Source organism: Pituophis catenifer, unplaced genomic scaffold (genome assembly GCF_029215685.1).
Source record: "Pituophis catenifer annectens isolate HBS135680 unplaced genomic scaffold, rPitCat1.0.hap2 SCAF_45, whole genome shotgun sequence".
Taxonomy (NCBI): domain Eukaryota; kingdom Metazoa; phylum Chordata; class Lepidosauria; order Squamata; family Colubridae; genus Pituophis; species Pituophis catenifer.
In genome coordinates this window covers 236,022-250,907 of record NW_027256925.1, presented here as the reverse complement: position 1 = coordinate 250,907, position 14,886 = coordinate 236,022, and the positions used below count along the sequence as shown (strand labels likewise).

Sequence of the window (14,886 nt, the reverse complement as noted above, 5' to 3'; positions counted from 1 at the left end):
ATCATTTTGACATGTTTTTTGACTCCTTATGGGGAGATCCCAGACTAAATACAATTAGGACCGGCTACAAAATTGTTAAACAAAGCAGTCACTAAGTGGAACCAGGACTGTGCTTATGACCTTCCTTCCTTCCTTCCTTCCTTCCTTCCTTCCTTCCTTCCTTCCTTCCTTTCCTTCCTTCTTCCTTCCTTCCTTTCCTTCTTTCTTTCCTTCCTTCTTTCCTTCCTTCCTTTCCTTCTTTCCTTCTTTCCTTCCCTTCCTTCCTTCTTCCTTCCTTCTTTTCTTCCTTTCCTTTCCTTCTTTCTTTCCTTCCTTCCTTCTTTCCTTCCTTCCTTTCCTTCTTTCCTTCCTTCCTTCCCTTCCTTGCTTCTTTCCTTCCTTGCTTCTTTCCTTCCTTCCTTCCTTCCTTCCTTCCTTCCTTCCTTCCTTCCTTCCTTCCTTCCTTCTTCCCTTCCCTTCCCTTCCCTTCCCTTCCCTTCCCTTCCCTTCCTTATATTTTCCCTTTGTTTTATAGACGGTCACTAAGGCTGATGAGGATGCTGCAACGATTGTAAGAGAAAGTAGTAACTGCCGTTGTAACCGAACATTCGCTAAATGGGTGGTCGTAAATTGAGGACTCCCTGTAGGCTAAGTGGGTTGAGTACAATTAATTTCACAGACTTGGAAGACATTAAGTTTGGCAGGGGCCCAGCTTAAAGCATTGCCAACAAATGCCAAACTCGTTTCTGTTGGAAGACATTTCTTCAAAAGTTCTGCATAGCTGCAGTGGCGTGGAGAAGGGAGGAAACCGGATGACACGCGAGTGACAATGTCATTATGCAAAATGTTGTAACTCAAGTGAATTGCAAGCCTTTAAGTCACCTTCTCATTCATGGCTGTTGCGGATTTTGTTTTTGTTGTCGCTGTGAAGCTGCAGTGAGTCTTAGGATAGTTATTGCTTTGTGGGTGTTTTTTTTTTTTTTTCAAATGCATTTTTCCTGTGTTAAACCAATTAACAAAACAAAAAGCAGATTTACATGAAATGGAGATAACAACACAGCTTCAAACTTCATTATAATCATAATTTTAGCAAGGAGACCGGAGTAATTATGCTATAAAAAGGCAACTAAAACAGTAGGGGCTTCCTATATAGCCGGGGCGGGAAATTATCGCCCCTTTAGGACCTGTGGACTTCAACTCCCAGAATTCCTGAGCTAGCATGGCTGGCTCAGCATGGCTGGCTCAGGAATTCTGGGAGTTGAAGTCCACAAGTTGTAAAGATGCCATAGTTGGCCACCCCTGCTATGGGGGATTCTGGGAGTTGAAGTCCACACTTATTGAAGTTGCCAAGTTTGCTCTAAAGTCTCCTTCAACAACCACCTCCAATTCAAATGTTGACAGAAAACACATATCAACAGCCCACTGCTGGCGATTGGTGCCGACCAGTGTGCTCGTTGCCTTTAATTAATGCCCATTTCCAAAATGTCCATCAGTTTTCAAAATGTAACAGATTCCAAATGCTGCGGATACAGACAAAAGAAACCTACTGTTAGGAAATGGCTATTGTCTAACTAGTTGGTCAGGCAATATATAAACTATCAATACATGTTTGTCAAAAGGTATTATATTGCTTTAAGACTGTATTGCAACATCCTGTATCCTGATTGGCTAAGCTCTGTAGCCAATGTACTTAAGGGGAAGCCTGAATCATGGCTTGTGGACACTACACCATTTTATCTCCTTATTTGCTGTTGCTCTCTACCTGTTCTCTCTGTATGATCACTGTTTGATCATCGCTACTTGTTGCTTTCTACTATTTATTGAATGTTTTATATTGAACTTGTTCCTGTTTGAAACTCAAGAAGAACTGTTTTATTGTGTAATGACAACAACTGGTAAGAAGACTTTGTACTTGGAATATCCCTGAATTGATATTTTAACTATCGTCTTATCTGTGTATGACTTGGATTGTTATTGGGCTTTGCTTTATTTTTGTTTTCTAAAAAGTAAAAGACTACCAAAGCTCAGTGTGTCAGTATATTAACTGTGGTTATTCACTCTCAGCCGCTTTCATGTGCATACTCAAGGAGTACTCTGCTCAATGACCCATAACATCGCTTATGAGCCAAGAATATCCTTAACAGCTACGTATCTTTCATTCACAGCCAAAGGATTCAAGTCATGCGAAGGATCCTATTGCTGTAACCCCAGAATCTAACCCTAATAGGACAAGACCAAACTACATGAGTTTGGAATGGGCCGTTCAGGCTCCCACCCTTGGTCCCGCCTCTTTTGCTTCCAGCCTCCCACCTCAGCCCATTTACAGCCAGCTTTCCTCCTCCACTGGCCCTTCTCCAGTCATTCACCCTGGCCAATGGCCGTCCGACCCTCTGCCCCGTACCCTTCGGCATGGCCCATTCGTCGAGACACTGTTTGTCCCTGGTGGTGCCATAGTGCTTCTGCCTGCCAGCGTGTGATGGGCGATAGGCGATCGCAGGGGCTGTGGGGCTATGGGGGAGGTGCAGCATTCGAATGGCGCTGGACACAGCTTCAGGCACAAGGGAAAGCGGCTTCTGGCATGGGGGCGACGCAGTAGCTGAACATCAGAGCAGAGGTGAAATCCAGCAGGTTCTGACAGGTTCTGGAGAACCAGTAGGGGAAATTTTCAGCAGTTCGGAGAACTGGTAGCGCACATTTTGAGCAGTTCGGAGAACTGGCAAATGCCACCTCCATTCCCATCCCAGAGTGGGGTGGGAATGGAGATTTTGCAATATCCTTTCCCTGGAGTGGGGAGGGAATGGGGATTTTGAAATATCCTTCCCCGAGAAATGGGGAGGAAATGGGGATTTTGCAGTATTCTTCCCCGAGAAATGGGGAGGGAATGGGGATTTTGCAATATCCTTCCCCTGGAGTGGGGAGGGAATGGGGATTTTGCAGTATCCTTCCCCTAGGAGTGGGGAGGGAATGGGGATTTTGCAGTATCCTTCCCCTAGGAGTGGGGAGGGAATGGGGATTTTGCAGTATCCTTCCCCTAGGAGTGGTGAGGGAATGGGGATTTTGCAGTATCCTTCCCCTAGGAGTGGGGAGGGAATGGGGATTTTGCAGTATCCTTCCCCAGGAGTGGGGAGGGAATGGGGATTTTGCAGTATCCTTCCCCAGGAGTGGGGAGGGAATGGGGATTTTGCAGTATCCTTCCTCTGGAGTGGGGAGGGAATGGGGATTTTGAATGCGCAGGGCAGGGCACATAGAATTATTGGTGTGGGCACGCGCACATGCGACCCTCCCCCGCACCTCTCTCTCCTGGCACACGATGGCAAAAAGGTTAGCCATCACTGTCCTAGGCCCCATGAGTTAATCTTCCAATCTCAGAATGGCATCTCTTAAAAAGAAAGACAATTTTAACTAATTCAACATTTTTACTAGCGAGCGTACATGCGTCGTTACGGTTGCTGCTCGCCTCATTTTGAGGTTGTTAAGAGATTTATTCTTAACTATTAATTGGAATCTGATTTTTGGTAGCTTTACCGGTAGTCCTCATTTAGCGACGGCCGCCTTTCGCAGCTGTTCAGTTACGATGGTGCTGGAAAAGTAATTTTATGACCAATCCTTGCACTTATGATTTTTGCAGATTTGCAAAGCAAAGGAAAACTGAAGGTAAGATCAGAAGCACAGATGTGGTCTCACTTAGTGATGGCTTCGCTTAACGTGGCTGGTCCCAATTGTGGTTACTAAACAAGGACTAACTTAATCCATTATTCTCCATCCAATACTATTAAATCATTCTTTTTTTTTCCTCCTTTGTCTGCTGATAACTTTTCCCTTTAAATCTTGGCCACTCACAGCAGGCTGGATCTAACTAATCCTGATAAGTAAAACTGGAGGAAAATGAAGTTTGCACGGACGGCGTTCAGGATTTATTTCCAAAGGCAAATTGGAAACTGATTTAAACAATCTGTGCCCAAGAGTGACAGCATCTTTTCCTGAAAAATGCTGAGCCCACAGAAAATGGCATTATCCAGAATTCCTTTGTCACCAAGTTATAAGTAGCCAGCAATTCACTAGCAATTTCCTAGAGACAGATACGTTTTTTGGGTTTTTTTGCAAATTGGCAAAATGTCTGAATTCGTTTCTCTTCTCTCCCTAGTTATTTCAAACCAGCCTATGTTGGCATTAATATGAACCTATGAATGGAGGCGGTAAAAACTGGCACTCGGACACAATTTTCAAAGTCAGTGTTTCTCAAACTTGGTGCCTTTAAGACAGGGGTCTCCAAACTTGGCAACTTTAAGACTTGTGGACTTCAACTCCCAGAAGCTTTGCTGGCTGAGGAATTCTGGGAGTTGAAGTCCACAAGTCTTAAAGTTGCCAAGTTTGGAGACCCCTGCTTTAAGAGGTGTGGGCTTCAAATCCCAGAAGGCTCCAGCCAGCCATGTTGGCTACCCCAGGGGTCCCCAACCATCTCCAGGGCCAGGCCTTGAGCCATTTGGAACTGGGCCATGGAAGTGGCGGGCGAGCATACAGACTTGCGTGAACAATGGGTGAGCACATGCACATGGCATGTGCTCCATTTGTGCAAGTGGCTGTTACGCGTGCCCACCAGTCGCACAAATGGAGCTTGCCCACCGCTCACACGGAACCATCCCTGCCCTCCAAGTTGCCAGTCTGCAAAGATGAAAACACTGGGGAACTCTGCGCTAGGCTATTACAGGCAGTCTTTGACTTACAACCATTTGTTTAGCGTTGGAGTAACAACCACACTGTAAAAAAAGTCTTACAACCAGTCCTTGCACTTACAACTGTTAGAGCATCCCTACAGTTATACGATCAAAATTTAGGTGTTCCGCTGGGTGTAATATTACGGTGGCGCAGTGGTTAAAATGCAGTATTGCAGGCTGACTCTGCCGACTGCCAGCAGTTCGATCCTGACCGGCTCAAGGTTGACTCGGCCTTCCATCCTTCCGAGGTCGGTAAAATGAGGAACTTGATTGTTGGGGGCAAGAGGCTGACCCTGTAAAACTGTTCAGAGAGGTGGCGCAGTGGTTAGGGTGCAGTACTGCAGCTACTTCAGCTGACTGCTAGTTCAGCAGATCAGCGGATCAAATCTCACCAGGCTCAAGGTTGACTCAGCCTTCCATCCTTCCGAGGTGGGTAAAATGAGGATCCAGATTGTTGGGGGCAATATGCTATTTAGTATACTGTTGATTGTTGTAAGCCGCCTAGAGTCCTCGGAGAGTGGGCGGCATAGAAATATGAATAATAAAATAAAATAAATAATAATCTACACAAGGGGTATCAAAATCAAGGCCTGTGGACCGATTCCGGCCCGCAGCGGTGTTTAGATCTTGCCTGCGGGGCGCCCCTTTGAAACAGCGAAAGACACGCGACCCTCCCGACCTCTGTTTTTGGCTGCGACGGCCTCTTGTAGCCCTCTGCCAGTGAAAACAGAGCTTGAGTGGGCCACGCATGACTCTCCGTTTTCGTTGGCAGAGTGCTCGGGCCGCCACAGGCGCCCCCGACACAAGTGACGTCGAGCTGGCCACACCCACCCCGGCAGTGGCGAAATGTAAAATTTGTTACTACCGGTTCTGTGGGCGTGGCTTGGTGGTGGGGGTAATGTGACTGGGTGGGCGTGACCAACTTTCTTTTCTTTTTTTACTTTTAAAAGCATTTTTTTCTACAACCTCTTCGGCCGAAGAGGTTGTAAAAAAATGCTTTTAAGAGGCTCTGACGATCAGGCAACTCAGCTGGGATCGTCAGAGGCTTTTAAATTCAGGGAGTTGAAGTCCACAAGTCTTCAAGTTGCCAAGGTTGGAGACCCCTGGTCTATGGCACCATGTGGCCTGGTTAGTAGACTTGCACAAAAATCGATCCTGAAAAGATGGTTGCCGTAAAAGTCACACCGCCAGGTGCCTCCGACGTTTCCAGGCCTTACGACATCAGCAGCTCCATAGCTTTCACTGCTGTCCTTTATTTATTTATTCGTTTATGTGGGGGCAATAAGCTGATTTTGTATAAATATACAAAAGGATGAAGGCTATTGCTTAATGCATTGTAAACCGCCCTGAGTCTCCGGAGAAGGGCGGCATATAAATCAAATTTAAAAAAATAAAATTATCGAGAGATGCCCGGTATCATCCTACCTGGGAGTTCTCGGTCCCCGGTTGCTGAAGGAGCTTTACGGGTCTCCCTCCGGCTGTCCTTTGGCTTCGCCCGTCGTGCCAGGTGAGATTGCCGCCTGAATTCCTTTGTAGGCGGTAACTGAGATTCTCGGCCGATACGGTGTGCTCCAAAAGGTTCGGGCAGAAGCCAAAGTGAGTAGCAGCCACTGTGGAGCAGAGAAAATGCAAACTTAAATGCTCAGCTTCTAGGTACTGGTCGCTCCCCACATTGCACAGGAAAAAAAAACCCAAATATTTTATTGGGTGTCGGGTTTAAGGTGCTGGAGTAGAATCCAGGAGATGGTGAATTCTAGTCTCATTTTAGGCATGAAAGCTGGCTCAGTGACTTTGGGCCAATCACCAGGAGACGGTGAGTTCTAGTTCTGCCTTAGGCATGTGGCTCAGTGACTTTGGGCCAATCACCAGGAGACGGTGAGTTCTAGTTCTGCCTTAGGCATGTGGCTCAGTGACTTTGGGGCAATCACCAGGAGACGGTGAGTTCTAGTCCTGCTTGCAGCATGTGGCTCGGTGCCTTTGAGCCAATCACCAGGAGACAATGACTTCTAATTCTACCTTAGGCATGAAAGCTGGCTTGGTGACTTTGGGCCAACCACCAGGAGACAGTGAGTTCTAGTTCTGCCTGAGGCATGAAAGCCGGCTGGGTGACTTTGAGCCAACCATCAGGAGACAGTGAGTTCTAGTCTCATCTTAGGCATGAAAGCCGGCTGGGTGAGTTTGAGCCAACCATCAGGAGACAGTAAATTCTAGTTCTGCCTGAGGCATGAAAGCTGGCTTGGTGACTTTGGGCCAACCACCAGGAGACAGTGAGTTCTAGTTCTGCCTGAGGCATGAAAGCCGGCTGGGTGACTTTGAGCCAACTACCAGGAGACAGTGAGTTCTAGTCTCATCTTAGTCATGAAAGCCGGCTCAGTGACTTTGTGCCAATCACCAGGAGACGGTGAGTTCTAGTCCTGCCTGAGGCATGAAAGCTGGCTGGGAGACTTTGGCCCAATCCCTTCCTCTCAGCCCAACCCACCTCACAGGGTTGTTGTTTGGAGGAAAAGAGGAAAAGGAAGGACTATTACGAATATTCACCACCTCGAGTTAATAATAAAAGTGGGATCAAACCCTAATTAATATGTAAAGGATAATAATACACCTGGTTAAGTGTTGTCCACTCAGAGACCCAATGGGGCTTCTCTCCCCTTTTGAGGTCTGAACCCTGTTTGCTTCCACCGTTCACTTTGGAGACCCCGAGAGGTCACCGATGAATGGCAGAAGCTTGGCAAGGACGCCTGCCGGTTTTAGACGCTGACGGGAAAAATGTCTAAGACAGAAACTCCCTCTGTGCGATCAATAACACAACATAGGCAATTTTTATTTTTATTTTTTTTGCTGCAGACTTAAAGTAACCCGATGTCAGGTTTCAGGGTCCTCTTCTTTTTCAAGGACCCAGAGACACACAAACACACACACACAAACACACACTTCCTTCTTTTGTTTCGGCAGAGAACCCAACAAAGCGGGCAGTGTCATGGAGAAGATTTACTCACTTCAGAGCAATTAAATCCAAGGGCCAGAGATGGCCAGGCGCTCAGGCCTTCTGGCAATTTCGAGATAGGCTGAACAGCCGGCCGTCTGTGCCAGATGCTGACAAATTATTCACCCCGATGTGTGAGATTTATGCCGTATTTTGGCAGTGCTGGGCCTCTCCTTTCAAATAAATCTGTATCGCTTGTTCACCGGGCTTGAATGATGCAGAAGCCTGTCTGCCCGGGGCAGCTGAATATACACAGCTGGGGAACTGAAGCCCACAAAAAGGAACATCTGTTTATTTATCGGCTGCACCAAAAGGATCGTTCCCTCTTGTCTACGTTCACACAACACTCCGGATTCTAAACCCAGGTCAACAAATCAGAAATGGCGTTCGCTTAGCTTGCAATGCACAAGCAGCTTACTTAGTGGCCTCAAAAACCAGGAGATGGTGAGTTCTAGTCCTGCCTTAGGCATGAAAGCTGGATAGGTGACTTTGGGCCAATCACCAGGAGACGGTGAATTCTAGTCTCCCACCTTAGGCATGAAAGCTGTCTGGGTGACTTCGGGATTCTGCTATCAATAACTTTGGGATTCTGTATCATATCATATATCATGTATTATCATATATCATCTATCTGTCTATCTATCTATCTATCTATCTATCTATCTATCTATCTATCTTATATCATATATCATACCATTATTAGGTTTTTATCCCGTTCTTATTACTTTAAATGTAACTCAAGAGAGTGAACATACCTATTACTCCTCCCTCCTCCTATTTTCCCCACAACAACCCTGTGAGGTGAAATAGGCTGAGAGAGAGAGAGAGGGAGAGAGGAACTGGCTCAAAGGAGCCTTGGTAGTACAGTGGTCTAAAGCACCCTGTTATTAAGACCAGCTGCCTGCAATTACTGCAGGTTCGAATCTCGCCAGGCTCAAGGTTGACTCAGCCTTCCATCCTTTCTAAGGTAGGTAAATTGAGGACCCAGATTGTGGAGGCAATAAGCTGACTTTGTATAAATATACAAAAGGATGAAGGCTATTGTTTAGCACATTGTAAGCCGCCCTGAGTCTCCGGAGAAGGGCGGCATATAAATCAAATTAAAAAAAAAAAAAGTAGCCAAGTTAGCTTTCCTGGCTAAGGCAAAACTAGAACTCACTGTTTCCCATTTTCTAGCATGATGCCTTCACCACTACTACACCTCTATCTCTATCTCTGTCTCTATCTCTGTCTCTGTCTATCCAGGAGTGGGCTGCTGGGGGTTCGCAGGGGTTCGGGAGAACCTCTAGCTAAAATTCTGTGCAGTTCGGAGAACCCCCAAATCCCTCTCCTGGCTGGCCCCTCCCACCTCGCCCCTCCCAGGAGGCCCCACGCGGCCCCCACGCATGGAGGCTCAGGGAGGGTGAAAAACGGGCCTACCAGAAGTTCAGGAAGGCTAGAAACAGGCCCATTTCTGGCCAGAGGGCCTCCAGAGCCTGGGGAGGCCGTTTTCACCCTCCCAGAGGCTCAAAGAAAGCCTCCGGAGTCCGGGGAGGGCAAAAACACCCCCCACCCACCATGGTGCAGGAGGCCGACTAGGCCATGCCCACCATGGCCATGCCCACCCAGCAACCAGGCAGAGAACCCCTGGCTAAAATTTTTGAAGCCCACCCCGTATGTATCTTTCTCTCTCTCTCTCTCTCTCTGCTTTCTATTCTAATGGAATTCTGTTTGTTCTTTCATGCTTAAAAATCAGAACTTCATTCAATGAGAGAGATCCCAGGACCTCATAGGTTGTGTAATTAGAAACTTTGGATCTAACAAAGATTAGATATCCTACACTGGTACCCTAGCTCCATTTTCTGCAGTGATGACCCACTAGCTGAGCTTAAGCTACAGGATTCCTTGCCTCAGGATGCTATACTCATGGTTTTTCACTAACCAGTTCCTTGATCCAGTGTCCCAGGTAACCATGGGTTCTCCATGGAAATGCAAGTTTGGAAGTGTTCAATCATGCCAATCTTATGCTCAGGATCAGAGATCTTTTGAGGGCCAGAAGTCAACATCTTGTAGATCTTCAAAGCTCTATCAGAAATGTACCAGTTTTTTAAAAAAAACATTCCTAGGGGGTTAAAAGGTAAAGGTTCCCCTCGCACATATGTGCTAGCTGTTCCCAACTCTAGGGGGCGGTGCTCATCTCCATTTCAAAGCCAAAGAGCCAGCGCTGTCCGAAGGCGTCTCCGTGGTCATGTGGCCGGCATGGCTAAACACCAAAGGTGCATGGAACGCTGTTACCTTCCCACCAAAGGTGGTGTTTATTTTTCTACTCCCATTTTTTACGTGCTTTCGAACTGCTAGGTTGGCAGAAGCTGAGACAAGTAACGGGAGCTCACCCCGTTTCGTGGCGCTAGGGATTCGAACCGCTGAACTGCCGACCTTTCGTTCGACAAGCTCAGCGTCTCAGCCACTGAGTCACCACGTCCTTAGGGGGTTACTTTCCGCCGTGCCCTTAAAACTTTCTTTTTCCAGCAAGCCGGGCTGGCTTAACATATTTTTAAATATTTTTAATTGGTTTGTCATTTTAAATTGGGGCCAAATTCATATATATTCTTTTGTTTTTAATGTTTGTATTGTATGTTTTTATCTGGCTGTACACCGCCCTGAGTCCCTCGGGAGAAGGCGCGGTATATAAATTTGAAATAAAATAAAATAAAATAAATATATCCTTAACTCAACCAGTTCCACTAATACGACTTTTATAATGTCAAGATTCACACGGAGGACCTTTGTAATACAGGTCAAAAAAGGGAAACATCTTCACAAGAGCTTCCAATGTTTGCTTCCTTAAAGGAAAAAAAAGTACTGTATCTGGTCACTGATCCTGACAAAACAAAAATGAATCATTGCAATGAACAGATAGATCAGGGCCCCGACTTAAAATTTGTTTCCCCCACTCTGGAATATATGCATTCAGGAACACAATTCATTTTTTGTGAGTCTTCTCAGGCCATAAAATCCCTTTTGCAGGAGCCATTGTGAGACCTCTCATGCGAAGGCAGCCTTTTTGAAAGCGGGCGAGAAAAATATAAATAGATGGCTAGATATGACCTATCTGGATTAACAAAGCCCGATGAAAAATACATTTTTTTATCTCTGCGTTTCGCAGTAATAAGCCTATCCATCATCTTGAGATCGGAGGAGCTCTTGGGCGCTCTCTGTAGTTCTGCGACCGTGGCAAGAGTGGAAAAAAAAAAGTCTTTAATTCAACATTTTAATAGGTTTTAAATACTCCAGTTGGAGAACAAGCTGGGGTTTTCCCTTCTCTATCTTCCTGATGAGAAGGCGGCTGGTTCAGAATTTCTCACATATCAATTCAGGATATTTCAGTACAGGTGCTCCTCGTCTTATAAACATTCGTTTAGCGACCATTCAAAGTTACGTCACTGAAAAATAGCGGCTTAAGCCTGGTTCTCGCACTTAACAACTGTTTCAGCATCCCCCGTGGCCACCTGATCAACGGACATGTATTTATGACATCTGCACCGTCCCAGGATCACTTGATCAGCATTTGTGATCTTCCCAGCTGGATTCCGACAAGCAAAGTCGATGGGGGAAGCCAGCTCCTCTTAATGACCACATGACTCACTTAACAACTGCAGTGATTCGCGTTACGGCTGCAGCAAAATTGGGTGTGTGTGTGACTCACTTAACTGCTGCCTTGCTTAGTAACAGAATTTCTGGTTCCAACTGTGGTCTTAAGTCGAGGATTACCTGCATTGTATGGGTTAGACAGCTTCCCATTTTGTGGTGGTTTTAAGGACTGATCCCTGGCTGGAATGGCTAACTCAAAGTTGAAAGTTGGTGCCATAAATGGGCTACGGTGTGGTCCCACTATCAGCACACACAGGGGTGGGTTCTAAATTTTTTTACTACCGGTTCTGTGGGCGTGGCTTATTTTGTGGGCATGGCTTGATGGTCATGTGACAATTATTTAGGATTTAGCAGAGGTACTGGTCTACCAGGCTTTTAACTGCTTGCAGAGCTGTACAAGTCTACTCATTTGTTTTTGCAGGCACTGACTTATTCATGTATTTTTGCAGGCACTGATCTACTCATGTATTTTTGCAGGCACTGGTCTACCCATTTATATTTGCAGACACTGATCTACTGATGTATTTTTGCAGGCACTGATCTACTCATGTATTTTTGCAGGCACTGGTCTACCCATTTATTTTTGCAGGCACTGATCTACTCATGTATTTTTGCAGGCACTGGTCTACCCATTTATTTTTGCAGACACTGATCTACTGATGTATTTTTGCAGGCACTGGTCTACCCATTTATTTTTGCAGGCACTGATCTACTGATGTATTTTTGCAGGCACTGATCTACTCATGTATTTTTGCAGGCACTGGTCTACCCATTTATTTTTGCAGGCACTGATCTACTGATGTATTTTTGCAGGCACTGGTCTACCCATTTATTTTTGCAGGCACTGATCTACTGATGTATTTTTGCAGGCACTGATCTACTGATGTATTTTTGCAGGCACTGATCTACTCATGTATTTTTACAGGCACTGGTCTACCCATTTATTTTTGCAGGCACTGATCTACTGATGTATTTTTGCAGGCACTGAGCTACTCATGTATTTTTGCAGGCACTGGTCTACTCATTTGTTTTCTTTTAACACTGATCAGCTGTAGGGCGGCCCTTTGAAGCCCCGCGGCAAGAATTTAAACAGTTTTTTTCCCTCTAGCCATCAGCTGGGACTCAGGAGGCAGCAATAGATTGGGGGTGGGGCCAAATAAAAGGTAAGAATAACAGAGGGGGTGGGTGGGTGGGGCACGGGGGGCGGGGGGTGGCAGAACTGGTTCGGTGATGTTATATCGTCACCGCTACTGGCTAGGGAGAACTGGGCCGAACCGGGAGGAACCCACCACTGAGCACACTGGATACCCTGGCAAAACATCTGGGATGTCAGTTAGAAAATCTGGCAGCTGTCAACACCATTGGCATTGACATATTCACCATCAGTCAATTGCAAAAAGGCAGCTTTGCTTGGAATAGCTTACAACCTGTGATACCTTTAACACCATCAAACAACCACATCCCAGGTTCTTGGAAAGCATTCAATACGTAGACATAAATGCCAAATCTGCTCTGAATATCTGGCTGACTGTGACAATGAACCAGAATAACAGAATACTAGAGTGGGAAGGGACCCTGGAGGTCTTCTAGTCCAACCCCCTGCTCAGGCAGGAAACCCTATACCAGTGATGGCAAACCTTTTTTGCGGGTGGAGTGCGGGATGGGGGGTGTCACGGGCGCATGTGTCCACACTATAATGCAATGTCCCCCCCGTGCTGCCCGGTCCTCAGCACATGCGACCACGCCCCTCCACGCATGACTCCCCCGCGCCCCATTTTGGGCCTAGCAGGCCTCCCTAAAGCCTCCAGAGGCCAGAAACATCCTGTTTCCAGACTTCCGGTAGGCCTGTTTTTTGCCCTCCCCAGGCTCCGGGGGCTTTCCTGGAGCCTGGGGAGGGCGAAAACAGCCTCCCCTGGTGGTCAGAAACGGGCGGTTTCTGGACTTCCAGGAGATCCGTTTTTCATCCCCCCACAGCCTCCGCACAAGCCCTGTACTTACCTGGCATCCAAAACAGGCCACGTGGAGACTCCTGGGAGGGAAGGGGTGGCATGGGCAGGGCCAGCCGAAAATAAACTGGTTGGTACACACACAGGTGTGGTGGAGGTGACCTAGAGCAATGGCTCGCCTGCCCTGCAGAGATGGCTCTGCGTGCCACCTGTGGCACACGTGCCATAGGTTTGCCATCACGGCCCTATACCATTTCAGACAAATGCTTGTCCAGTCTCTTCTTAAAAACCTCAAATTACTACTACTACTGCTAATAATAATAATTTCAGTTGCACTCAAGAGACAGCCAGTTTGGTCTAGTGGTTAAAGCATTAGACTATAAACCGGGTTCTACTCCTGCCTTGGGGAAGAAAGTTAAATGATTTTGGACCAATCACCAGGAGACTGTGAGTTCTAATCTGGCCAGCTGGGTGACTTTGGGCCAGTCACTCTCTCTCTCAGCCCAACCCACCTCACAGGATTGTTGTTGTGGGGAAACTAGGAGGAGGAAAGTGTGTTGGATATATGAGTTATTTGTAAAAATAATCAAGGCAGGATATCCAATGAAAGAACAAACAAAGGAATAAACAAAGGAATGAACAAACAAAGGAATGAACGAATTTACACAACCCGTTTCCCCTGGTTCCTAGGGCCACACAGGATTGGATATGGCAGAGCTGCATCCAGACACACAGCAGTCCAAATATTTGCCTTGGTGGAGCAGCGGACTAAAGTGCTGTTAAAGTAGCACTTAGCTGCCAGCTGCCTGCAATTACTGCGAGTTCAAATCTCACCAGGCTCAAGGTTGACTCAGCCTTCCATCCTTCCGAGATAGGTAAAATGAGGACCCGGATTGTGGGGGCAATAAGCTGACTTTGTATAAAAAAGAACACCGCTTTGGGGGGGGGGGGCGAAAGCCCTACTAAGCAGGTATATAGAAAAGTATGAAGGCTATTGCTTAATGCATTGTAAGCCACCCTGAGTCTCCGGAGAAGGGCGGCATATAAATCGAACCAATAAATAAACAAATAAATACACAGAGATAGTATATGTGACTTGGGAACGCAGCTGTGATAGTTTCCGAGATCTCACTGTTATAGTGGAAGCTTTTTTTCTGGGTTCAGTGATCCTGAAGGAAAACCTGGCTGCTTTCATAAGTTGCAAACGGGTGCAGTGCTTGAATTCCCAAGGGTTCCCAGCCCCTGCTTCCAAAAACAAAAAACCCCGAAACATTGCCCAATCCTACATTTTCCTTAATTCCTCTAAAGCAGGGCTGTCAAACTCGATTTCATTGAGGGCCACACTGGGGTTGTGTTTGACCTTGGTGGGGGGCAGGGGGGCGTGACCAGGGGGCGTGACCATCTCGATGTCATTCATGTCGGGGGCGCCTGTGGCGGCCCGAGCGCTCTGCCAGCGAAAACGCGCTCCGTAGCTCCGTTTTCGGCTGCAATGGCCTCCTGCAACCCTCTGCCAGTGAAAATGCAGCTGGGGAGGGCCGCACACAGCCCTCCCTAGCTCCATTTTCACTGGGAGAGGCACCGCGTGCCAGTCCTTCACTGTTTCCAGGGCAGCCCCGCAGGCCAGATCTAAGCA

The 14,886-nt window shown here is 46.9% G+C and overlaps 1 protein-coding gene across 1 annotated transcript in view; it reads right to left on the bottom strand.

Moving 5' to 3' along the window:
• SAMD10 (sterile alpha motif domain containing 10) overlaps nt 1-14,670 on the bottom strand; it is a 31,109-nt gene extending 16,439 nt beyond the window's left edge. The window contains exons 1-3 of the mRNA XM_070956508.1: nt 14,540-14,670; nt 12,744-12,835; nt 6,120-6,304 (exon numbers count right to left, since the gene is read on the bottom strand). Of these exons, the coding sequence (XP_070812609.1) occupies nt 6,120-6,304; nt 12,744-12,835; nt 14,540-14,670 (408 nt within the window). The remainder of the gene's footprint in view (nt 1-6,119; nt 6,305-12,743; nt 12,836-14,539) is intronic.
• Nucleotides 14,671-14,886: the final 216 nt, after the last annotated feature.